We start from the raw sequence: 25,306 nt of genomic DNA on the forward strand, positions 1-25,306 counted from the left end.
TCCACAACCCATTTAAGTACAAAACACAACTCCGCCTTCTTCCCCTTTCCACCCACTGCGTGTGCGCACACACACACACACACATACACACACACACACACACACACCCCTCTGCACACGCCTGCCCTCTCTCCTTTAGAGAGGGCAGGCGACAAAGTGAAGGTTTTCCTCTGTGGAAGTGGAAGGAGAGGCCGGAGCTGCAGCAGCAGCAGGTGTGTTCAGCGTCTGAGCTCCACTTGGAAAGTAAATATAGAGGAATGCGATGACATGCATCATGTATCTGAGCCAAGGAATAAAAACACACACCCCACAGCGAAAGGGCAATGATGTCTAGAGTCCCAGCTGAAAAGAGTTGTGAATACGAGGAGGTGAAATGCGTTACATGAACTCATTTCACCTCCGCCTGCAGCAAAGTAAGATGTGTGTGACAGAAAAGTTTGGGTTTGCACGGAGGGGGGAGATGGTGTGAGGGCGTAGTATTGATTGTTAGTGTGGCTCACATGTGTAGGAGACATACAGTATGGAGCGGGAAGCAACATAATCCACAAGCTCACCTGCCCCGAAGGTAAACATGCTTGTGTTTCCAGAGAATCCTACTCTCTGTGTGTATGTGTGTGTGTGTGTTTGTACTGATACATGTGTGCTACAGCAGGCTGTAAATGTGAGATAAAACACTCATGATCCTTCTTGGTCTGACATATTTATTAGTTTCATATCTGAATGTACAAGCTAAATTGACAACAAGTAACAGACACATTACTCTCTAAATGAAAAAAAACAAAAAAAAAAAAACACACCAGCATCAGTCCACTTTACAAAAAAGGCATTTTACAACACGGCTGTCTCTCACACCACTTCCTCCACACACACACGCACACACAAATGTGATGAGCTATAATGCAAGAAAGATTTCAACTTTGAAACGGCCTCAGTGTAAATAACATCCAATGGGATAAAGTGACGATTTAACACCCATTGTCTCTCAATTGTACCCAAAGAGGTGAATGAGGCTAATGTGCAAACTTAATGGCACTTAAAGATGACTGCATTGTACCTCATGCCATTATGCATAACATCACGACATACCCGTAGCTACACCACACACACACACCACACTCTCAAGGTGAGGGAGGAACATGAACACGCACCAAGAAGGTAAGGGTCAGACGCAGTGCTTCCCTACGGCCAAAGATGGGACGACGTGCTCTGACCCTGTACACACCCTGACAAAAAACAGCCCTGTTTTTCTCCCCTAACGCTGACTTAAACCAACGCTTAGTCTCTGTGCAGCTCCACTTCAAACGGCTCAAATTGCCAAACAGATAAAAGCAAAATGGCTGCAATCTGAGATGAATCTTCAAAGTCATTCTTTGACGTGTGGCATCCTCTCTACTGCTGATAACACCATCACATGACTTTCAAAAAAGAGAAAAAAAGAGGGATCAAACAAAGACTGCTTTAGATAAATCTGAACTTGTGAGACCATTGCAAGAAAGGAGGCTACTTCACAGATATGAAACCCAGTGGTGCACTGGTGGGAAGACACACTTTGGCAGAAAGCATTGAAGAAAAAAAGTACTCTAAAGTATCTACATGATTCACTCATTCAAGTCAAACAGTCCCACCTCTTGGAGAGTGGGGCATTAATGTGGTGACACCTGGCACCACCGAATACAAACCAAAAGTGCTTCTTGAAAAAGTGCTTTCAAAATAAATACAACAATCTATGTAAATCACTCCATAGGCATTTATGCAATTAAAGTCAACTCCTGCCCTGAGAAAGAGAAAGACGAGGAGAAAGATAAAGTAAAGCATGACCGACATGTCTGGCACACGCACACTTAGAGGATTCACGTTTATTACAACTTGGGTCTTGTTTTTGCAGTTTCCGCCGTGACTTCAATCTGTTACGATTCACTTGCACTCAACAAGCTGAATGTTAATAACATGAAGTCAAGAGAGAAAGCAGCAATCAAACAGGTTTGAAACAGTTTTGTCAGATGATATAAAAACAACTTTATTTGGAGGCACCCAAAGTGTTAATGGTAGGGCTGCCGCTAATGATTATTTTCATTATTGATTCATCTAAAGAGTGTTTTACTCATTCATCAATTGCTAAATAAACTGTCAGACTATCAGACTGCTTGTTTTGTCTGCCCAACAGTCCAAAACCCAAAGATATTAAGGTTTTTTTTTAGAACATCAGACAACGAAAAGCTGCAAATCATCAATATTAAGAAGCTGATATTTGCTAATATTTGGTATTTTTGCCCAAAAAAGTAAAAGTTGAAGCAGTATATAATAGCTAACGTAGCATTTTGTTTAAAACCGATGGAGGAAAGTAAGACCCTGGTTCTAATAAAGCGGAATCACCCTTTACGTAAAGAATATGTGGGACATGCTACAGACTACTGACTCCCATTCACGCACATGCACACGCCCAAACCTCCACGTAGGAGGCGTGTAGCAGAGGAACAGGAACTGATGCTGGGGTATCAACCGAAACACAGACATCATTATTGCCTCATTTCAACAGTACAACACACACATACAATACACACGTTGCGACCTGCGAAACAACCGCCTTTCCGTACGTTGGATTTATTCCAAAAATAGATATAATGTTTATATATACTGTTTACATTTATATTACGCTTACATGTTACCAAGAATAGCCACAACCTAATACAGGTTCAAATTTCACAATATTACATTTAAACAGCTCTGAGGGTGATATGAGTTGGTATGTGCACATCACTGTGTCTGTGTTGTTTTTTTGCATGTGTGTATAGAGTTGGCTGTGTGTACATGTGTGTATGGTGCTGTGTGTGTGTGTGTGTGTGTGTGTTACACAGGTGTGCTTTCTTTGTATCTGCATACCTCTCCTTTGACCTGAGAGTGCACTCTGTCTCTCAAACAGAGCTCTCACACACACACGCACACACACGTCGACACACATGGACGCAGCAGCGCACACACCTCTAAACTACATGGATCTGTCAGAGGTTTGAGGACGAAGTGACACGTGATGCTCCCAAATCTGATGCTCCAAATGAACAACGGATGTTGCGCATGATCGAAGCAAAGGAATCTTACTTGGATTGAGAAAAGATTTAGGTCGCATGTAGGAAAAAAAGCCAAATTATCATCACTCACACATTAGCACTACTAAAATGTCTGCCTGGCATCGTACATTGAAATGCTGAAGAGAAAATGGCAGCTAGCTTTGCAAGCATCTTGGCTTTTGTAATCTTGGCTGACTATTTGAATACAGTTTTCTTTACTAAAGTGTAAACAGTCAAATGCTCTGATAGAAAAATTCTCTGGGCTGTGATTTAATGCCCGGAGAGCAGACATGCTCAAACAATCTGAAATTCGGATGCTGAATTAAATAAAAGGTCAAATTTCAGACCTATGTGTTTGTTTTCTTACAGTGCTGCAGCCGGCAGACTCAGTGTAACCTCTGCTCATCGCAAGAGTGTTTTCACTTTCCCAAGTTCAATGGGAAGAGAAAAAAAAATAAATCACATTTTGAAATGGTTCATACATTTAACTTTGGGGGTCTGGCACGGCGAAAATGTTCTTTAAAACACACATTCCTGGTGGAAGTGGTTCAGTTTTAATTATATGATAAAGGTGCAGGAGAGATCAGTAGTACCCATCCGTAGATCTGTGTTATCCAGCATACATACTGTTAAGACCTCAACACTGAGGATCTCCCGTTCTTCAGATTAAAAGAATAGGGACACTGGAGGGCTGCGAACAGGAAGCAAAGGTGGTGTGGCTGTGTGTTGAATGGACAGGTATGAAGCGTGTGTGTGCGTGTGTGTGTGTGTGGGTGTGTGTGTGCCTGTGCTGCGGCATTAGGCCGGTCCATTAGGAGAGGGCTGCATCTCTCTGTAAGATAAAAGAAAATGACAGACAAGGAAAAATCAGACAAGTTTGGTTTTATCTGCCGAGCTTTGAGATGTCTGCCACTTAGACTTCTGACACCACCCAAACACAGTGGAGGTGAAGGGCATTCGATTTACAACCTTCAAAGTATGGAACAATCACAGCTGGAGAAATCTCTTATAGACAGGGAGAAAAAAGGACCTGCTCCTGTCGATAAAGCACAGAACACTGGCAACTTTTCTCAGCTTCAATAGAAAGTTCTCAGTAAGAAGCTCTCCCTCAGTATTGGGGCGGTGGCAGTAGCCTCAAGTGCGGGGATCTCACAAAAAGATGACAAGACTGGAAAACGTGTCTCTGTGTGTGGCTACATACCACTATTATAAATGGTAAAATATGCTATTGTGATTTAGTTGAACTGATTCTTCAAATGTTAAGATCTGGGATGTAGTAACATCACAGACTATGGTTGTGTCAGTGCATGTGTAGCTCAGCTAGCGAGACTACGAGACTGAACTTGTGGGTGAAAGGGACTAGAACATCACAGTGAACACAGTATCAGCTGCGAAGAGCTCTGCGTCAAATCTGAAGAAGCACCTGAGTGCTAATCACAGCTCCACGACACTCAGGTCTGTTTACCTTCGTGTACTTCATACAGCATGTTTTCTTTTGTTTGTTTTTGTAATTCAAATGCAATGAACTTGTTATACTTTGTGTATTGAGCCCCAGTACCCTCTTGAGTTTATGTTAACTTGTAATCAAACATACTCAATAATAAAGTGCTGTAAAGGGAAAAGTGAGTCTGTTGTTCCTGTTATTAGCCTGCAGAGTTACAAAATATGGGCATTAGAGAAGGTTATGCAATGACAATAGAGTCATACATTCAAAGGTAGATGTACAGTGAGCTACACACCCTCTGGGTAATATAAGCAACATACAAAGGGTTGAGATGCATAGGGGTTTTCATTTTTGGTTATGCAAAAGTACTCTAATAATTAACTTGTCTTTTGAAAACCAGCTGTAAGGGTCTGTGGGAGTCTTGGTCTAATGTGCGGTGACTTTATCTCTACTTTAACTTGTTATGACGGACACTTTGGGAGCATGCATTCCAGTTTCAAAAGAAGATTTTCTACATATGTTAAGATTGAGAGCGTGTTTACAACCTGTGCAATGTCGCTGAATCTTAAGATCTCATCAATTGATTTGGAAAGTAAAATGATATCACAACAAACAGAAAGACGGCAAAAACTAATATTTGTTAAAAAGGCATGCATTAGTTCCTTTGTGGCTGTCAGAGGCTGTTACCAAAGTTTCAAGACCACTCAGTGTTTACATCCCCAATACTGTACATTTTGACTTGTCATAGCAGGAAAAGCATCTGTGTAACTAAAGACATTAACAATGGCTTTGCTGCTTTTTATTTAGGTGTGTCAGTATGGACTACTGCCACGCTGAAATGAAATACAACTTTAATGGTGTATGAAGAACTTGAAATGTCTGGAGTCTCGTAACAGGGCTCATCCCTTGACCAGGGATTTAAAGCATTTGTTTAGTGTGGTGATCTCACCCCTATTTTGCTCAGCTATATACACAAACATGTGCGCGTGTGCGCACACACACACACACACACACACACACACACACACACACACACACACACACACACACACACACTTACTGTGTGACAGCAGCTGACTGGCTAGTGGCGGTAGTGGGGCTGGGACCACCTCCATGTTTCTTTCCACTTTCGCTTTCTTTCTCATTGCCTTTCCCTTTGTCTTTGACGGCGAGTCCCTCTACTGGCACCTTGTCTGCTTCACTGCAAAAAAAAAAAAAAATTAGAACAAACTAGATGGACAGTGGTGGATTGTTACCTGAATTCATATCATAAAGAACAAACTGCATATGCTAGTGTCTGCTGCTGGTGAAATTTCATCTCAGTTATCTCCTTTCAGCTGTCCACACCGGCCACATTACCATGTCCAGTGCAACCCCGTGCATCCACTCTACTGTTACTGCTAACGTATAGCTGGCTGTGACTGACCAAAGTGACTTGTGCACACAGTTGCAAAGGTTTGTGCAAAGGTTTTTACTCTCAAGTTTCAAGTAGGATCGCTTTCATTGGAGCATGCTCAGTGCAGGTGCACTGCTTGTTAGTAACATGTATTGATTTGTTAGAAAGTTGGACTGGTAGCAACTTCTGTTCATAGCATGCTATCTGACATACTGTTAGTAGTGTGGGTACTCTGAGAGAAAACAAATCATATCAATGTTATGACTGAGACAAGAATTACCTGTATCATGGAACCACAGTGAGTAGAGTCTTGCACTGCTCTCATATTTTGGGGTAATTGCATATGTAAGATAACAGACCACCATCTGATTTCTATAATGCCGAGTGGACTGTTTCATGCCAGCGGGGTCATCACTGAAACCAGTGATATCTGGGAATTACAGGGTCATGTTGAGAATATGGGATACGCCTAGCATAGGGGCAGAGGTCCTGTAGCTTCTCCACAAGTCCCCAGTTGTGGGTTAGTATATTTTTGTGATGAATTAGGCTTATCCTGAATTATGCCACAATGAACTGTTACATCACATCCTGATAAATGCGACAAGCAAACAAAAAACATGTGGCACATCTGTTCTTATGACGGCCTTTCAAAATCCTTCATACAAATTCAGGAAAACATTCCACACTCCAGCCCTCAAGCACAACATACCGTCTGACTGCTGGTCTGAATACTCTGGAGTCAAGGGGAGATGAGAAAGGAGGGAACAGACAGGAGGAGGGCAATATCAGAAGAAAAACAGAGGAGGAAGTAAAATTGTTTGGGGTAACAGTCTGAGGGGGAAAGGGAAAGAAGGGCCCTATAATAGCACAGTACAGTAGCAGAGTGGGGGCACACTGCATCAACCAAGACAGAGGAGCTGCATCATTGGAGTGTGTACCTGCTGAAGACTGCCCTCTCGTTTTTGGCATCCACGCTGAGCCGAATGGTCTCCTTGCCAGCCCCCGTGGTGATGGTCTCAGTAGTGACAGTCTCACTGGTCACAGACTCTGTCTTGCCTTCCTCCTCATCGCTGTCTGAGCTGCTGGAGGAAGAGCTGTCCGATGCCACCAGTGGAGCTTTTCTTGCCACACAAACACTCCACACACACGCTGCAGAGTCACAATGGAGTTGAATAGGTATTGGTAGAGATAGGGGCTTTAAAATGACATGTTTAAATGTTTGACCACTTTTATCATTTTGTCTTTTTAAAAAATATCGCTTTAATTAACATATACATTTTTACATCATCACACAAACAGTCATGCTGCACGACTTACGATTCTGGTTTGGTTTGGTGCTGTCTGATCCACTGAGCTCCGAGTCCACGGGGGAGCTACATCTGGGACCCGTTTCAGAACTGGGGACAAAAGTCATACAGATAAGAAAACCTGCAGAAAATGCAGTGCAGCCAATACACTTGCAGACACCCAGCCAATGAAATTTAAGACACTATTTGTCCCCATTATGGTGTGTCTGTGCTAAAAAATAATTTGAAGAACAATTTCCTTATTATTCCTCAATGTACAATTTTATAATTAGCGAAAACGAGACCGCACCCAGACTCACCAACAGAAAGGCTGGAAGTCGGTGAACTTGGCCCACCCTTTCTCCTCTGCCTCTGTGGCAGCTGGCTGGGAGTCTGGAGTGTCCCAGGCTGAAAAGCCCACTCCTGCTGCAGGAGCCTTTGAGTTCACCTCCCCAAAGTCTGCTATCCAGCCAGTGCCTGAGAATGAAAAGCACCGCACACACACTCTACATGAGACACTCACTCAAAACCTGCTTTAGTCTCAACATACAAGGCAAACTATTATACTACTTTACAATATGATAAATCTCACTCTTTGTCGCCTCGGTCTGGCCCTGGCTTGAGAAAGGATCCAGGTCATCTTTAGGATCCTCTCCCTCCTCAGAGTCTGAGTCTGCTGCTCTGTCAGAGGCCTCAGAGCCAGAAGCTGCTGTCCTGTCACAAGCTTTACTGGCTGCTTGGTTCTGGGATGATCGTGACCCACCAAACCTTAATCAAACAAAACATTTAACATGTTTGATTGATTCATTATGCAACTGCAGGCATAATGCTAAAACAAATTACTCTAAAACACGAAGTTGAGAGCATCTTTGTTTACTGTGGCGTGTCTGACCTGTTACGGGACTTGGTTTGTGCAGCAAAGTTGATCTCTTTCTCCTCCCAAATGTCCTCTTCATCATCATCAAACGGCTGAATCCTCTCCTTGGAACAAGCCTCAAATGTGGCTGTATTAGCCTGCAAAGGACAGGTGGACAAATCAAATGTGTTAAGTTCAATCAGTTTACATCAATGCTCACGCTGCATAACAAATGCTAAAATGAAGGCTAACTCTGGGACCTGAATTCATCAATATTTTTGATGCTAGCATCGACTGCAATGCAAAAGAAGGGTAGACTTGTCTGCGGGATGTGTGAGGAGGCAATTGTAAGGTGGTGGCTGTGTGTTTATCAGATTGCTTTGATTACTATTTTTTCCCTAGTGGCCAGAAAATTCAGCATCTTTAAGAATTAACAAAGACATTTGTGGCTCCAAAGAACAACAGAGCTACTTCATAAAACAAATGTGTGAATAAACTCACACTGTCCTGGCCTGCATCAATGTTGATGTTGATCTCTGCAATTCGATCAAAGGTTGCCCTGCAATGACAGTGGAAATCAGTCAACTGACACACAATAACAACAGCTCACTGTCACAAAGAGAGGAGTGTTGGTTAAATTACCCAATGCTGTCATCATGATCGGTAAACTCCTCATCATTAAAGCCAAACTGATCCACAAAGTTGGCCGTCATCTGCTGTATCTGGTAGTCTGAAAAGGCCTGACACACACATCACAACTTGAAATAGATTACAGCTTTGGAGATCACAATCCCTCAATGTTTTTTGTGTCTGTCTGGGTACCTGCTGCAGTGTCAGTTCTTTAGGGAAGGGGCTCTCCATATCATCCTCTGAGGACGGGCGCGGATTTCCAGTGCCAATCTGGACCGGGAAAACCCACCACACATGCCACACTTGAAGTTTGAGTGTGTGTTACAAACAACTATCACATACTTTAGATGAGCATGTGTTTGCGTGTTTACCAGGTCTATGGTGTTCCTCCTGTTGGTCTCTGACAGGGTCTGGTCCACAAAGGTTTCCCAGCGGCCTCTGTAGTCCTCTGGCAGCTCTACACGGAAAAACCACCAGAACAAAAGCAGTGAGAAAACAATATTCAAGTACAGTATTATTGTTACTTTCTATCACATGGGAATGGGTGTGAATATGTCCACACACACCTGTGATGAGGCTACTAATCTGTGTGTGAACTGGGCCCTTCTCCAGATTGTGGACTACTGTGTTGGCAATCCTGGTCAGATGTCCCATGTACCCTCTTCTCATACCACCTTCTGACCTGAACACAAAAGTACCACGCTTAGAGAACCTCATATGCTGTCACTTGTTAGCAAAAACAACATCATGCCAAGCTCCTTACTGTATTTTATCATTCTCTTCCCAAGCCTCGAGAATCCTCTGGACAAGGTGGCAGTGCTGAAACAACTTGTGAGAGGCAAAGATACAGTCAATCAACTGTTTTCATTCAAAATGAGGCAGCAGATCAAATGTCACTTAAGCCTCTTGTCTCAAACACTGGCAGAGACACCTACATGAGTCACCATTAGATTATGTGCAGAGTTTTCAGGGGTGACTGGAGGTTCAGAAGGGGTTTCAGTCAAAGCCTGCTCTTGTAAAGCATCCTGATGAGGCTTGAATTTTTCCTGGGCTCCAAAGCCAGGCTGAAGTCTCATTTCATGGGCACAGGGCCGGAGGATGGCAGCAACGCAAAGCTCCACTTGGAGGTGCAGGAAGTTGTTCCAAGTATACTTGAAGAACAAGTCCTGAAAAAAAGGTATTTATTATCCAAATGGGACATTTAACATTCGCCACTTTTCAACATTGAAAACTGAGCATGTTCGCTCATCTCACCAGCAGCAGGTCCATTGTATTGAGTCGGCAGAGCTCCTGTGCTACGACTGCGTGGCTAGCAGAGCTGGTATACAGCAGAGAGGCCACCAGTCTGGCTACGTGCAGACGTGTGTTCCCTAACGGTTCCTCCAGCACACCCAAAGTAGTCAGCATGGGATTTCGCTAAAAGTGCACAGATAAAAGGCATAGGAGGCAACAGTCTGAAGCTTTAGCAGAGTTTTGTGTAGCAATGATTATCTACATGGCAAAACATCAAGGGGTTGCTGTGCAGCCAAAATGAGAGCATGATTAACATTTATAGCATGTTCTCACTCTCTGTAAGTAAAAGAGCTTGACCTTGACACTTGGGTGTGACCCTTTCTCCATTTTCATTATGCTTTTCACAGTGTCTGCCACTAGCTGCTGTACATGAGACTTTTCTATTTTATTATACATTATATAAAAAAACTATTGTAACATATATTTATCATTTGCTACATGTACTCTCATGCTACAACAGCTAATATCAAGTCCCTACAGATGATTATATGATTATATGTTTATGTACCTTGGGTGGCACCAGGAGCAGCTGGTGGAAGTGTATCAATTGTGGTTGGATGGCCAACAAAATGCTGCTGTTAACAGTGTAACTTCTCTCAAATCCCTGAGCATCCATTACACCATCCACCCTGTCGTAAACACAGACCAAACACACATCAGAAACAGGATATGGATTGGTTAGAACGTTTAATGATTCTTAGAATTCTTTAGAGGTTATAAAGCAGAACTGGATAGTATTATTTATACACAGTTTTAAAATTGATTTGAAGTCTCACACTCACACAGGCCTCCTGATTTCCAGTAATGTGAGAAGAACCTGAATCCCATTGACGATACAGCTCTCAGTGCTCTCTCCTGAGAACATGTTCTGCAACAACTGCTCCACACACTCCTGCCTGTAGAGACACAGTCTAATATGTCTCCACATCCTTTAAAGAGAGTGCGAATGAATGTGTGTGTGTGTGTGTGTGTGTGTGTGTGTGTGTGTGTGTGTGTGTGTGTGTGTGTGTGTGTGTGTGTGTATTGGTCTGACTTACGACTCCAGCACAGTCAGCAAAGGGTCAGGCTGTGAGATCTCTTGGAGCTGATTGGCTTGGTCTCTGCTCAGACGAATGATGTCGCACAAAGTCTGAGATGCATTGGACTGCCTCTGTGAAAGGAAAAGCCACAGACACACAAACATTTAGTACTGTAGGTTTTCTACTCAAGAGTCTGGGACCATTAGCATGTGTTATTACAGATATGAGTTAGTCATAACATAAAAACACTGAGATGCCCTTCTACCTCTTCGTCTCTCTCAGGGTGAATGAGCTCTATGAGCCTCTGGGCGAGCTTCTCTTCATTGAGCCACTGTTAAGAAAAAATATCACATTCTCACTGCAAACAATATCAGAGCGTAATGTGCAAAAGTATAAATATGGGTCCATTTGTCTCATACAGTAAGTGTCTCGAGCCGAAGTGGGGGTGGCTCCACACAGCTGATAAGTCTTAGGAGCACATCCATCATGGCTGATGTATCAATATGCTTTAGAACCAAGGAGAGGAACCCCTCCTTCCGTCGCAGGAAACTGAGCACCTGAAACAAAACAGCGAGCAGAGGAAACACCATGACACTACACTGATCATTGGTGTTCAGACTCAAAGCATAGAAAAGTAATTAGCACGAGTATGTGGACATTGTTTCAAGAAAGACACGGTTTTAAAATATGAATTCTTCAGTGATTTGAGCAGCACAAATTAAATTCTATTGACCTCAGTGTGTAATACTAATTTAGCTACACGGCTGAGCCTCTTAAATATGTCACCAGCAAAAAGCGTCAATCAATTTATTACCAGTCGGTCTGGTAAGATAGCTATCTTCAGAGTGGCCTCACTAAAAATCTCATCGGGCCACTTGGCAATATTAAATGTAACATTTAAAGTGCATTAACCAAACCCAAGTATGTAGACATAATCACAAACTACAGATTATGCAAACATCACATCGCTATACAACTCTTATCCACTTACAAGCATATATATTTAACACACAAATATATTTTAATTTGAACTATGTGGACAATTCTAAACAATTCTATTCAAAATCCTTGCACATAAAAATTTCAATATCACTAACAGTAGTACTAAAAGCAGTTTTTTTTTTGGAGATTTTGATGAACTAGTTGCAATGATATTCACAGCAACTTTCATTCAGTCAATTCAGCAATTAGTTTTGATTTAAGTGTCATGGACCAAAGTGATGGCCAAGGTCACTGGGGTCACTGCAATCATTTCAAATCATCTGCCTTGGAACAAAAATATCCATTTCAAACGTCACAGCTTTCGGGACAGTCTCCAAGATACGCTGCTCTGAACCAACAAGCTGGTTGGCAGATGGACAGACCTACTGACCTTGACATCCGCAGGCCCTGCCACTAACACACTAAAACCATACCTAGGCGCACTGCTTTGTGTGCTCGAACATCTGCTTGTTAGTATTTCAAAAGAAATAAAACTTCACAGCCATCTTGGCTGAGAGTAACTCCCAGTGTGAGCAGTTTGTATCATGTTGCTGTAAGCACCCCCTCAGACTTTGTGAATTAAATCACAGCACCACAAAAACATAGCTGTCATCTTCTCCGAGGATGCCCTTTGATTTAGCTATGTGTGTGTGTGTGTGTGAGTTTGTGTGTGTGTGTGTGTGTGTTTGTGTGTGTGTGTGTGTGTGTGTGTGTGTGTGGGTGTGTGTGTGTGTGTGTGTGTGTTACCTGCTCAGTCTTCCGTGTGATGAGGTTCCCAATTGTCTTGCTAAAGAAAGATGCCAGGAGGGGGTTAAGTGGGGATGGCTGCTCCAGGAAGGCATACAGAGTTTCCAGCAGAGGCTCCTCATTACCCAGCTTATCATTGATCACTCCCACATCACTTGTCAACAGCTCACAGGCTATATTTGGATACCTGTAATAAATAAAGAGAACACACCTGGCAGTAAAACAAAGCAGAAACAAAATCAATTCTTATTTTCTACCTTTTTACATTTGCTAAAGGAACCCGGAAAAAACAATCTTTTCTGGAACAGGATTGTGCTGGTTTCACAGATTGATTACCCAGCAGGCAAGGAGGTGGTTTTACATTTTGAATGCATTAGTAGTGGTCTGGATGAAGAACCGTTTATTTACAGATCCAAGCCCACTCAAGCTCTCATCTTTACTACAAAATGGCAGATAAGAGATATGATGTAGTGCAGCACCAGCAGAACACTTGCACAGTATACAACATCAGCACATTCAACACCAGCCACTTACTTAAAGCGCTTGATGTCTTCTATACCAGCAGGGGGCTCTGTGGTAATCATACGGACCAGCTCCTGCATGCACTGGTCCTGGCACAGGAACAGGAGAAGTCTACAAACCCACAATGATGAGATAAGAAGCACCAGTTAGCAGAAGCAGCAGCAGCAGCTGGAAACTAAAATGCAATAATATGACTGTGCAGCTGATACGCTAAAGCTAACAAAAAAAAAAAAAAAAAAAAACAGACCTCCTGTTCTGGGCCTTGCACTCCTGCAGCACATCTTCCTCGTCCATAAGCTCAGTGAGAGTGACATCCTCTTTGTCAAGTAAAGCCTCCAGGTGAGAGGATGTGTGTAAGTCAAACTTCCAAAACATGGCTGAGGTCACAGGCACAGACACTTAGCTGTTGACCAAAAGAAGATGCAGCAGGCATACATGTGCATGTTAATGACACCATTTTTCTCTGTGCTGAACAATTTATTTTGTGACAGAATGTACGAACGTATGCAGGCTCTTACATTTGGACAAGGACTTGTATCCTCAGTCAGATCTTGTTAAACAGCCATTTGCCTTATTGACATTGCACGGCCTCGACATCAATCAGCATCATCAAATTCACACAATGAAGACTCAAACACACCCGCTTCACTCATACTAGCAACACTCACACGAATCCAGGAGAGACTGGGTGCAACCTGGTGATGACATATGAGAAAAAAAGAAACAATAAATGGAAAAGAATCATCTCCAGGAAGATTTGCTCCGTGTTCCCAGCAGAAGAGGTAAGGTCAGCATAAGTGCAGAGACTAGGCTTGCAGCCCTCTCTGGAAAGAGCAGGAACGATGCATCTGTAATTGAGTTAGTGCAGCACATCTGTGTGTTGACATTACCCAGCTTGCTTTGAGGATGGCCTCACAAATACAGTTACATCATCAAATACTGATGATGCTGAACAAAACAAATCCCCCCTGCAAAAACACACTTGATTTGCTGACATGTGTCACTGGAAAGTGCAAACTTGAGACTAGATGCGGTGAAGATGACAGCTGAGCCCTGTATGTGACAGGCACGAGCTGTCAATGGCCAATAGCTTTAAGGAAGGGGAGTCATTCACTTTACGTCCCCCTGAACCAAATCAGACCACACATACAATAAAGACAAATCCATCTAAGTACAACTAGCCTATGATTCAGTCCATTATCTTTCAAACAGTTGTTTCCCATGGTGAACATGAAGCTCATCCAGCATGTGTTTGTCTCGATTGTGGTTAAGGCCCCGCATGAAAATGGATATGATCTCAGATCTCAAAGTCAGCAGTCACACACTCGAACACGTGGGCAATACATTATTTTACAGTGTAAAATGTGGCTTAAACACAACTTGTCCATTTCTAAGCACCATTAAAACCGATTGCATAACATCAACGAGCTCCGAGTACGCTGCCCTTGTGTAGTCATCCCTTTGATAAACACGTCGATGCTAAACAAACAGGTGTTTTAGAGCTCAGTCTGTGAAGTTCAGGGATTCATCCTTTTCCCGTGGTTTAGATATGGATTTTACATTTCAAACCACAGCACAGCCATGGTCCACTTTGGGACAGGCCTTTCTGGCGTCCTGAGATCAGCTGGTAACGGTTACTGTCAGCTAATAACGGACATTAATAATAACAGGCTAACATTCATGTCAGCGTGAATTACGGTTATTAGCTTATCCTCACGGTTATCAGAACTTCACATTAAGTTAGCTTATCTCCTGTTACCAAGCTGTCAGCGCGTTTCTTGTGTTTAGCGACGGTGCCTTTCGCTTACCTTGGATGCAGATCTTTAACCACTCTGCTAGCAACGTCTCCATCATGTTGCTACCGTTACCAAACTATTTCCATTGGCTGCCGGTGGCTAACGATGTTTTTATTAGACCAAAAGCTAACAGTGGTCGGTTGTTTATCGCGGCTGCGTGGCTAGGTGGGACGATGTCCTCCTGATATAGCGTTAGCGGTACCGTCCTCCGACTACTTGACAGCGACGCTGCTCGCACAGGGTTTACATTAGGTTACATTTTTAATCCCAGAACACAAGCGTTACCTTTTATCCATCATTTAATCAGTCGTCATCTGTAAGCTGAACGGCAACTCGGCGACTTTGGCTGTTAGGTCACCCAGAGGCCCATAGCTGGGTGTTCATGACTGCGTTGTTAGCTTGAAGATACTACCCTTTCCCGGTTACAATGTCATTTACACTGCCGTTACACGCTGGTTGGCCTACCGGGCGGCTGTGTTGACACTGTTCAAATTATACTTCGGCAGGCAGGCAACAAAAAACCTGTCAGATTTGGAAATCAAAATGGCGGATACCTAAAACGTAATCAAAAGTTCGGCTGTCCATCAACTGTGTAAACATAAGACCAACTCAATATTTATTTACTGTCATCCTCCGTTTGGAGCTGGGCGATATAGCATCAAGTACTGCAGTAAAATGTGATATTCAGATTGATAACTCTCAAACAAAACTTGCTTCTATATGAAAAAAAAACACCCTTTAATTTAAATTGTGCTTAAGAAGATGCAATGAAATATAAGACTAAATAACTAAGTTATTCGACTATTTCAAATTGCTTTGGTTTAGTGGCCATGGACACCAGGCAGTGCGACAAGTGTTTAGGGACTGTCGCTGTATTTCTTCCGATTTTTGCCGAAAAGCCCAGGGACCATCTGAATGTTCATGTTGATAATAAGTATTATTATATTTATTGCCATGAACAAAAGCTGACAGATACAGACTCAAACAAGCCTTAAATGAACCCCATTAAAAGGATAACTGAAGCTTATTAATCACCTGGTGATTTATACACTTTGGGGGTAGTTTAATACAAAATAATCATATTTTAGAACCTGATCATTTATTTTGTGTGTAAAATCTTAATCTGAAAAATAACTAATTATAGCTGTGAAATCTATGTTGTGGAGTAAAAAAGTGCAATATCTTCCTTGAAATGTCGTGGAATAGAGCTATAAAGTCACATATAATGGAAATAAAGGACAAATACCTCAAAATTGTTCTTTAAGTGGAAACTTTTCAAGCAATCCTAGCATTTCCAAGCAATATTACTGTTCCTATGATCCGAAAAACATAGGATACGCTGCATTTGCCTCCAAATTTCTGTGATGAAATGATCAACACCACTATGGAAATAAGAGGTAAGAAGAAATCACTGAAGTGAAATTGCCATAATTTTATATGGAGTAATAACATAGTTTGAGTGTTACTTAGCACAAACAAGGGGTTGATTTAGGGGTGGAGGGGGTAGTAGAGGAAAACATTAGGAGAAAACAAGTGAGCTCATACATTAAGTCTCTAAAGAAGACATGAAAGCAGATAGAAACGGTGCCAGACTAGATCTCCTGGGACATCATACTGTCTCCAGTATGATGGAAGTAGTGAAAGTGAGGCTTATAGGGAACCAGTCTAAATGCAGATGCTCTCATTATTGTACAGCCACTGCATTGTGAAATCAACATTTACTTTATACTGTTACAATAAAGCAAGAAAAACCTGCCTATTGCCTGTTTAAAAGTCATTGAGAAAAGGCACTCAGTTACTTTCCAACACTACCATACATAGCATTTAAAAATGTAACTAGCAAAGCTTAAAGCTGTTTAGTAACTAACAGAAACCACTGGCTTATGGTTGTGATGTACCTTAAAACAACAAGGATACACTGAAAAAGCCTAATTCACTCAGTCCACTCACAGGGAGCCTGAACTTCAGTGCTGTGTGGCCCACTTTTAAGACCTAACACCTTCTCACATACAGTACTATCCCACCTTATCTATACGCATCTAATTTCTGGTGGCCAGTGGACAATTTTCAATAACTGTTTGTAGCAAGGATTTGACAATATCTTTACAGTCATTTCAACATCTATCGGTACTGTCACGTTTGTAGGCATCTTACCATAATGTTACATCGTTGTATCAGTATTAAGTAAACGTTCCGAATTGGAAAGGGTGTGTATAACGTGCCATTTTGTTCAATACATACGAGAAATAACGATGCATTCAATGTAAAAACATAAGCCGTGTAGCTGTTTTTACAATGACATGGGTGCAGCTTTTTGGTATCTGTTTCCGGGAGGGTGTTTGCGTCTGTCGTAGTAGTATCTGGCAACCCTGGACAGTCCCAGCCGGTGAATCTTGCGTCGGCTCTCTCTCAGCTCTGCAGAAGGTCTTTCTATATAGCCGGTTAGCATCATGGCGAATGTTGTGGATACGAAGCTATACGACATCCTTGGAGTTTCACCATCTGCCTCTGAAAATGAACTGAAAAAGGTAAGTATCATATAAAACGAAAAGAAAATTTGTGAGAGTATGAACAGAATAAAAAAAGAAAGAGGGGTCACCGGTGAAATGTGGCCTAGAAAGAAGCTAATCAACGTGAGCTAGTTTCCTGAGCGCTAGCTTAAGATGCTCAGCAGCAGCTTGCGAGTTTGCTAACCTAGCCAGTAAGGTAAGCTAGCTAACATAGATAACTGTTCAGTGCTTCGTGGCACAGCATTTTTGAAGAAAATTACAGTTAACGTTACTTATTGGTGTTGATGAAATACCGGTAATAATTGACATTTTCACCATCTCGGGCTAAATTAGAAGGATGGAGTTAGCCTGCCCCAAAACCAAGAAATACACTGGTGACCACGAGTGTGATAGCTTGCCGGTTACTAGATGATAACTACATTCCAGCAAATAGTCTTCGCCAAGTTGAGTAGTAACGTTGAAAGTATCGTAAGGTTAGCCAAATAGCTCATCAAGCTAAAAATATCAAGAAAAGAAATATGATCTTGTGATCACGGCGTTTGTGTAAAGCTACCATTCGGCACTGCTAAACCTAGCGTTCAATTTATTTCAAGTTGTCGTTTAACAGTAAACTTGTGTGGTGGTTACGAGCTCATGTTAATTTCACTCGTCGTTTAGCTAACATTACTGTGTACTTAAGGTATTTGTCAGTCGACATTCATGTCGCCGTGTACTCCAAACGTAATTCAACCATTAGGCAGTAACGAATTGTTTATAACCGGCAAACCTACGGCCCTCGCAAAACATGACTTGAGACATTTTATCAAATCTTTATGATCTCCTCTGTATTTAGTCAATATTCTGTGACTTAAATCAATGAAATGCCTCGATACACTAGGATTAGTCTGATCTTGAACGTTACTGTATATCCTGTCGTACCACTTAATTTGATTAGCAAATTTATCATACTGGGTGATAGCGACAGTGTGATTCTCTGTCGAAAATATTTTTATGTCAAAATGAAGTGCGCTTAGTGTTAAATTCATGGATTTGAGTGTCTTGAGTTGTCAAAGGCAGCCATGTGTCCTGGTCTCCTGATGTTTTTGACAGCATGTCTACAAGTCAAGCCTTTGGCTAGTAAGGCTGGCAAGGACAGTTAATGCACTTAGTCATTTGCCCTCAGAGGTAATTAGCACAATTTGCACCTGATCTGTGGGCGCTCACACAGCTTTGTTCATGCTGATATTTTATTTATTGCAGGCCTACCGCAAACTGGCCAAAGAGTACCATCCTGACAAGAACCCCGATGCTGGAGACAAGGTATGATGCACCAAAGCATGTCACGGTAAAAGCAGCAACACCACAGGTAGCAACAGAGCAGTAGCCGCGCAGTTGATCAACAATTGCGACCAAGAGAGGATGTCAACTTAGTTTGTCATCATCACACAGCCCAACTCTTTGATGAGTAAAGTAAGGTACAGATCAGAAATACCAAACATGAAACTGCTTTTCCTTAGAGAGAAGTGCATTGGTTTTTGATTTGCAGCGCTCTGTAACTGCATTTCTCAGATTCTGCAAGAAGGTGACAAAAGAGACTAGATCGTCTGTCTTCATTTCTTTTTACTTTTAAAGAGGGCCTCATCAAACACAGAAACTAGTTGGCCCTTTTTGCTTAGCTTGTTCTGTTTTTTTGTTTGTTTGTTTTTTTCTTTGTCAAGCTGTCTGACATCTTTTTTTGATTTTCCAGTTTAAAGAGATCAGTTTTGCGTATGAAGTTCTGACAAACCCAGAAAAGAAGGAGCTCTATGATCGCTATGGAGAACAGGGGCTACGGGAGGGCGGAGGTGGAGGGCCTGGCATGGACGATATCTTCTCTCACATTTTTGGTGGAGGACTGTTTGGGTTCATGGGACAGGGCAGAGGACGCAACGGAGGCAAGAGGAGAGGAGATGACATGGTACATCCTCTGAAGTAAGTGTGCTACTTAAATGCAGTTTGTTTGTTTTGGTGGGTGGTTTAAATAAATTGTTGTTGGACATAACATCCCATGACTCTTTTGTGACAGAGTTTCTCTTGAAGACCTCTACAATGGCAAAACCACTAAACTGCAGCTCAGTAAGAATGTGCTGTGTGGTGCCTGTAATGGGTAAGTTTGAATGTTTCATTTAATCATTCAAAAAAAACTCAGTATATTCTGCTATAGTTTCAAAACCCAGACCAAACATAGTATGTAGTTACAGGACTTTTCTTAGATATTTCTGTTCACAATGCTGATGCTTAACTGTTTGCCTTTTAGTCAGGGGGGTAAAGCTGGAGCAGTGCAGAAGTGTGTGGCATGCAGAGGACGGGGTATGAGAATCATGATTAGGCAGCTGGCCCCTGGGATGGTCCAACAGATGCAGTCAGTCTGCACAGACTGCAATGGAGAGGGTAATATGTCCATAATCATCCACACACTGGCAGTAATTCAAAAATACATGGATAATATACAATAATGAGCACAACAGCATTTTGAAATTGTCCAATGTATGTGTGCTTGTGCAGGTGAGGTCATAAATGAGAAGGACCGGTGCAGAAAGTGTGAGGGTCATAAGGTTTGTAAGGAGACCAAGCTTCTGGAGGTGCATGTGGACAAAGGCATGAGACATGGACAGAAGATCACATTCTCTGGGGAAGCTGACCAAGCACCAGGCGTTGAACCTGGAGATATAGTCCTGGTGCTGCAAGAGAAAGAACATGAGGTATAAAGAAGTGGCTTCTGATATTGACTGTTCAGCTATAGTTACTTAATTATCACAACAAGAAGATAATATTTAGAAGAAGTTTGTAGATTTAATTCACCGACATGTTATAATGAAACTTAAAAACAACAAATGTGGGATGTCAATCTAAATCAGGAGTTCCGCCGTGATGGCAGTGACCTTCACATGGTCCAGCGTATTGGCCTGGTTGAGGCACTGTGTGGCTTCCAGATGACTGTCACACACCTTGATGGACGTCAGTTGCTTGTCAAATACCCACCTGGCAAGATCATCGAGCCAGGTAAACATGTCGTCATAACACAGATGATTTTATCTCTTTCATGACGTGGATATCAGAATCAGAAATACTGTATTGATCCCTGAGGGGAAATTGTTTTCATTACAGGTGCTCCTTACAAGAATAGAAGAGATTTAACATGTAGTTAATTAGATATAAAAAAACAATATATATATATATATATATATATATATATATATATATATATATATATATATATATATATATATATATACTGAGAATGATATGGATATGTGAACAAAAGATGATAGTTTTTACATTTACTGTTTACTGCAGCTATGAAGGGGGTGGTGGAGCAGACCTTTATTTTTGGGACAACAGATTAAAAGTGTTTTAAAAAAACAAAAAACAAAAAAAATGATGTTTTGGAGAGGCAATCCACTGACATTAATGGAGTGCAGGCTGATCCACTTAAACATGGAATAATGGAAATGTTGCTTGCAGAACTAAGCACAGTGAGAAGTAAACATCAGCCACGAGCCCAATTGCTGGTAAATGGCCAATGTAGCAGCTATTTTTACTTTCTCTGCAGCTAACAAGCCATCTTATTGTTTCTAAAAGATCTATAGTCTCCTGGTAAATACTGAAGGTGTCTCTAATACACCACAAACTATAGTTAAAATGTCATTTTATTTAACCTGAGATGTTAGACATACACATACACATTTCCAATTGTTGTTGCAGCATTAAAATAATATTCCCAAATGAAGGTGGTGTACATATTTAAAGCATAGTTTTTAAATGCCTTATAATTCTGTTTATCTCACAATACATTGTACACAGCTTGTGAATTGAAATTTTTAGGTGCACACAGAAATTAAGGCTTCATACTGTATCATAAGATTCTTATGGGGTCTGTGTGACTTTACAGCCTTTTATTCATGCGTTTTTGTTTGGCAGGCTGCATTCGAATGGTGAAGGGAGAAGGAATGCCTCAGTACAGAAACCCGTTTGAGAAGGGAGACCTTTACGTCAAGTTTGACGTCCAGTTCCCCGAAAACAACTGGATTGATGCTGATAAACTGAATGTGAGTTGTGATCGTTAAACATCCTGATGTGCACAATTTTAATTCCATTAATCTCGAATAACTGTGGTTTTGTTTTTTTACGCCAATTAATTTCTTTCAGGAACTTGAGTGCTTGCTGCCTGCTCGTGCTGAGAATCCTGTGATCGCTGCAGATGCGGAGGAGGTTGACCTGACAGATTTTGATAGGAGTCAAGGGTCAGGAGGTGGAGCCAGGAGAGAGGCCTACAATGATAGTTCTGATGAGGAAGGGGGTCACCATGGCCCAGGGGTGCAGTGCGCACACCAATAGAAAGACTCATTCAGAAAGACATGCATACACATAAACACATAAATACATGAACATCCCTTGAATCCCATTGCTAACACCATTCAAGACTTGATGCGCATACATGCACATTTCTCTCCTTTCATGATTCCCATGAAAAAGAGATAATACACACACATATATCGACCCTCCTCAGTTCCATGGTGCCCATAAGTCAGAGATATGCTGGATGTGAGATGACCATTTTGTGTTTATGGACATTAGTGCTCATCAAAGCCTCCAGCAAGAAGGTGGTCTCAGTCTCAGAGGTTCACTGACTGAACTTGACTCGGACCTCCCTGTTTTCATCCTAGGCTTTTACCTTTCACTGTGGGAAACACCAGTCTAGTGTATAAAATGCAAATATTGTTGACTATCTTGTATAAGGTGTAGTTTAGTCTGTCACACACAAGCGCATGCTGCTGTCTTGCTGAAGATCTTGCACATGAAGACCCAGGGTCCGGACACTACAGAGAAATCTGACCCCCACACCTGTTTAAATTTCAGTGTCACTGCTGTCAAAGTGCCCTGCTATCATAAGAGCTGACCTGATTACGGCTCTAAAAGCGTGTCCTCTGCACAGCCTGCTGAGAGCTGCACACGTTTAAGCCACTGCATTCCCTAAAATGAACTGTTGTATTTTGAAAAAGGGACTGTTTAGTCCCCAGCTGTCACATTTCTAGAATATCAACGCCCTGAGTATAGCACCTGTCAGCCAGGCTTCATGTTTTCTTAGCTTAGAAATTTATCTCCCCTATTGGTTTGAATGTTAGTGTGTTTGAGGCCACAGATCATAAGTTGTGTACTCCTCATTTGATTACGAGGACACACTTGTGTTGTATGTGTGCGATGCAGTGGCTCAGTGGGTGAGCCACTGTGGAATGTTCTGGCTTATTAGGGTGATAGGTATTCCTGCTTTGTGTTGGACTGCAGTGTGAGTGGACACTATATAGAGTCAAAGAGTTAAAAACAGAATGTTTATTTGTTGAGAATCTCTCCCATGTAGACATTTCCCCTCTTCTCACCAGGATCGAGAGATCGTCATCTCTCGCAGGAAACCCACTGGGCCAGCACCACCCCTCTGTATTATACATATCTCCCCATCGTAGAGTTGTTAGCCGAAACCTTTGACATGTTACAATATTTCCATTCCCATAGACCTGTAAATAAATACAGCCCCAGTCCATAGGTGCATTCGGAGTCTACAGCAGTGTCCTTTGTTTAGTCATGTTGTTTCTTACACAACTGAGTAATGGCCAACAGTGCCAATATAAATGTTGCGTTCACTTGAAGGTGAGTTGATGGAACCTCTGTAGACCGTTAACATGCACCTCTGCGACTCATTGTGTATGTAATTTAGCCACAGGGGGATAATGTGTACACAACTGAAGGGGGTCATTGATAAATGACGTTACTGTTGATGCTTATGTTTGTCAAGATGATAATTAAACTGTATAATACACAGTCACTAAGTTTGAGATCTGTTTTATTTCATATGCACAACCTGCCTTCTGCAAAGGTTTTTTGTGTGGTGAGATGACTGCAAACAGAAATGCCTGCACTGATAACAAAATCTGCAACATTTCACTTGAACACATCAGAATACTATCTGTGAAATGCAATTCAATAGATTTTAAAACCACACATTTGTTGTAGTTTGTGATTGGAAGTCACATGTTCGACAATGTTGACAACCATCACGAAGAATATGTCATGTACTTAAAATTCCTTTTTTGAGAAGACAAGAATTTACAGAGCTGTAATCTCTCAGTCTGCTCCGTCATCTGTTTCTCTGCTGTGCAGAGCCACAGGACCCAGGAGTTCCTTAAATCCCGCAGTATTCCTAAAGGATTAAAATAAAAGCCAAGGCAAGCTTTATTTATATTTCACATTTCACAACACACAACACAGACAAGTGCTTTGCAAAGGCAAAGCAAAGCATCAGAATTATATTTAAAACCTAATTAAAGTCAATTTACAGAATGATATCAGATAATGCAAAATTACAAATAGACCAGAAATACAGAGGGAATGGGGGTTAACATTAATGTCATGTTTCCTGTCTAATTTGAGGGCGTGCCTCTTACCTGTCTCGTTTGGACTGCATGACACAAGATCGCTCTCTCCTCAGCTGCTCCAGTCGCTCTCTGACAACTGTCTTCTGCTGGTTCTTATCCTCCTAAAACACAGGAATAATGCTGATAATAAAACTCAAAAGTATGCAGACTGATTCCCTCAATTTACAGTACTTTTTACCTGTGGTAGATCTTGTGTGAGGTGCCTGAGCCTGTCTGTGTGTTTCAGGCCAAGCAGGTCTTCCTCCGCCTTTCTGTTCTGGATGATGGACAGACGCTCCTGAACCTGAAAGACAGACAGAGTGACCTCTCCTTCTCACAATGACTAGAAAACTCTCTCAGTACCCCTTTATCCACCTTTCTGTGATAAATGAAGTTATACTGTTCTTCTACACCTTCCTCTCACCCTCAGCAGTTGTCGCTCTCTGTCTCTCTGCTGCCTCTGCTCGACCTTTCTTTGCATATCCACCAGGTTGCGCATTGTCCTTTCTCTCTCCATTGCTGAAACTGGTTCTCTGGCTCGCTCTCTCTCCATCAGTGTGGATTCCCTCTCTGCACGGCTGCTGACAACCTTTACAACAGGAAACAGCAGATTGGTTGGTGCTGCTTCAAAATACGTGAATAATCTGCACAAATCATGAGCACTGGTTGTGCGACTTACTGTGACTTGTGGATTATATTTCTGATTCTCAGCATGAGTGGGTTCAGGCCCTCTCAGGTCCCATGGCCCTGACTCTGTTGCAGTGGGATAGATTCCCCCCTTAACCTCTCCTTTCTCCACATTAGCTGTCTCATTGGTCAGTCCACAGCAGAGGTCACCAGCATGCTGCTTAATCTCAGGATGGTCAACCAAGTGATGTGGCTGTGCAGCCTGCGGGGTCTCTGCTACCAAAGCATGTGTTGGAAGGTCACATTCAGACACAGCTTCTCCCTGCTCTGGCTGATCAGCCGTCACTCTCTTCTCAACTGTCAACTTATGAGAATATAAAAGGAAAAAAATCAGATGCATGACACGGTGATACAGAATTTTCTGAGCTGCTTTACACTAACAGAGTACCTGTCTGACTGTGCTGCAGTGCTGATCTGCAGACGGTGCGTCAGGATGACCTTTGTGATCAGACTGGAGCAGAGTGTGTTTCAGGTCTTTTCTGTGCCTCTCCTCAGAAGTCTCCTCACACTGCATGTCTTCAGCTGTGCTGTTTATGTCACTTGGCTCGACTTGGGTCTTCAAACAGCTCTCATCATCCCGGCTCTGTCCTGTAGCCTCTGCCTCATAGTCGATGTCCTCCTCTGGTGGTTTGCTCCAAGCAAGGGT

At 42.2% G+C, this 25,306-nt stretch overlaps 2 protein-coding genes across 5 annotated transcripts; one reads left to right on the forward strand and one right to left on the reverse strand.

The window, feature by feature from the left end:
• Nucleotides 1-688: 688 nt before the first annotated feature.
• On the reverse strand, nucleotides 689-15,587 carry ppp6r2b (protein phosphatase 6, regulatory subunit 2b). 4 transcript variants are annotated; one of them, XM_070971475.1, is made up of 26 exons: nucleotides 15,321-15,473; nucleotides 13,758-13,934; nucleotides 13,487-13,642; nucleotides 13,252-13,350; nucleotides 12,718-12,904; nucleotides 11,409-11,546; nucleotides 11,255-11,320; nucleotides 11,008-11,120; nucleotides 10,753-10,866; nucleotides 10,479-10,599; nucleotides 9,932-10,093; nucleotides 9,613-9,843; nucleotides 9,441-9,505; nucleotides 9,244-9,359; nucleotides 9,049-9,134; nucleotides 8,870-8,947; nucleotides 8,690-8,787; nucleotides 8,549-8,606; nucleotides 8,084-8,205; nucleotides 7,784-7,959; nucleotides 7,512-7,668; nucleotides 7,223-7,302; nucleotides 6,844-7,054; nucleotides 6,615-6,638; nucleotides 5,570-5,710; nucleotides 690-3,897 (listed from the first exon to the last, which is right to left on the reverse strand). In XM_070971475.1, exons 3-26 carry the CDS (start codon nucleotides 13,612-13,614, stop codon nucleotides 3,864-3,866), a joined length of 2,805 nt encoding a protein of 934 aa, XP_070827576.1. In that variant the 5' UTR covers nucleotides 13,615-13,642; nucleotides 13,758-13,934; nucleotides 15,321-15,473; the 3' UTR covers nucleotides 690-3,863. The 4 variants fall into 4 exon arrangements, with proteins under 4 accessions (XP_070827578.1, XP_070827575.1, XP_070827576.1 ...); XM_070971476.1 differs by lacking the exon at nucleotides 15,321-15,473 and adding an exon at nucleotides 15,048-15,151; XM_070971477.1 differs by lacking the exon at nucleotides 6,615-6,638 and having other exon boundaries at nucleotides 689-3,897; nucleotides 15,321-15,587.
• Nucleotides 15,588-17,211: 1,624 nt separating this feature from the next.
• dnaja2b (DnaJ heat shock protein family (Hsp40) member A2b) lies at nucleotides 17,212-23,384 on the forward strand. Its single transcript, XM_070972417.1, has 9 exons — nucleotides 17,212-17,563; nucleotides 18,785-18,844; nucleotides 19,272-19,495; nucleotides 19,590-19,670; nucleotides 19,821-19,954; nucleotides 20,069-20,265; nucleotides 20,422-20,566; nucleotides 21,485-21,612; nucleotides 21,713-23,384. The coding sequence occupies exons 1-9, from the start codon at nucleotides 17,486-17,488 to the stop codon at nucleotides 21,899-21,901; spliced, it is 1,236 nt and encodes a 411-aa protein (XP_070828518.1). The 5' UTR covers nucleotides 17,212-17,485; the 3' UTR covers nucleotides 21,902-23,384.
• The last annotated feature ends 1,922 nt before the right edge of the window (nucleotides 23,385-25,306 follow it).

Source organism: Chaetodon trifascialis, chromosome 10 (assembly GCF_039877785.1).
Source record: "Chaetodon trifascialis isolate fChaTrf1 chromosome 10, fChaTrf1.hap1, whole genome shotgun sequence".
Classification (NCBI taxonomy): domain Eukaryota; kingdom Metazoa; phylum Chordata; class Actinopteri; order Chaetodontiformes; family Chaetodontidae; genus Chaetodon; species Chaetodon trifascialis.

What these genes read in the sequence shown, in the direction of transcription:
- ppp6r2b (XM_070971475.1), bottom strand. Translation starts at nt 13,614, where the DNA reads ATGTTTTGGAAGTTTGACTTACACACATCCTCTCACCTGGAGGCTTTA. An exon ending in AAGAACTGACACTGCAGCAG is followed by an intron (nt 8,788 to 8,869) that starts GTACCCAGACAG and finishes TGTGTGTGTCAG; the next exon opens with GCCTTTTCAGACTACCAGAT. An exon ending in CAAACCAAGTCCCGTAACAG is followed by an intron (nt 7,960 to 8,083) that starts GTCAGACACGCC and finishes TGTTTGATTAAG; the next exon opens with GTTTGGTGGGTCACGATCAT.
- dnaja2b (XM_070972417.1), top strand. Translation starts at nt 17,486, where the DNA reads ATGGCGAATGTTGTGGATACGAAGCTATACGACATCCTTGGAGTTTCA. An exon ending in CTGAAAATGAACTGAAAAAG is followed by an intron (nt 17,564 to 18,784) that starts GTAAGTATCATA and finishes TATTTATTGCAG; the next exon opens with GCCTACCGCAAACTGGCCAA. An exon ending in GACATGGTACATCCTCTGAA is followed by an intron (nt 19,496 to 19,589) that starts GTAAGTGTGCTA and finishes CTTTTGTGACAG; the next exon opens with AGTTTCTCTTGAAGACCTCT.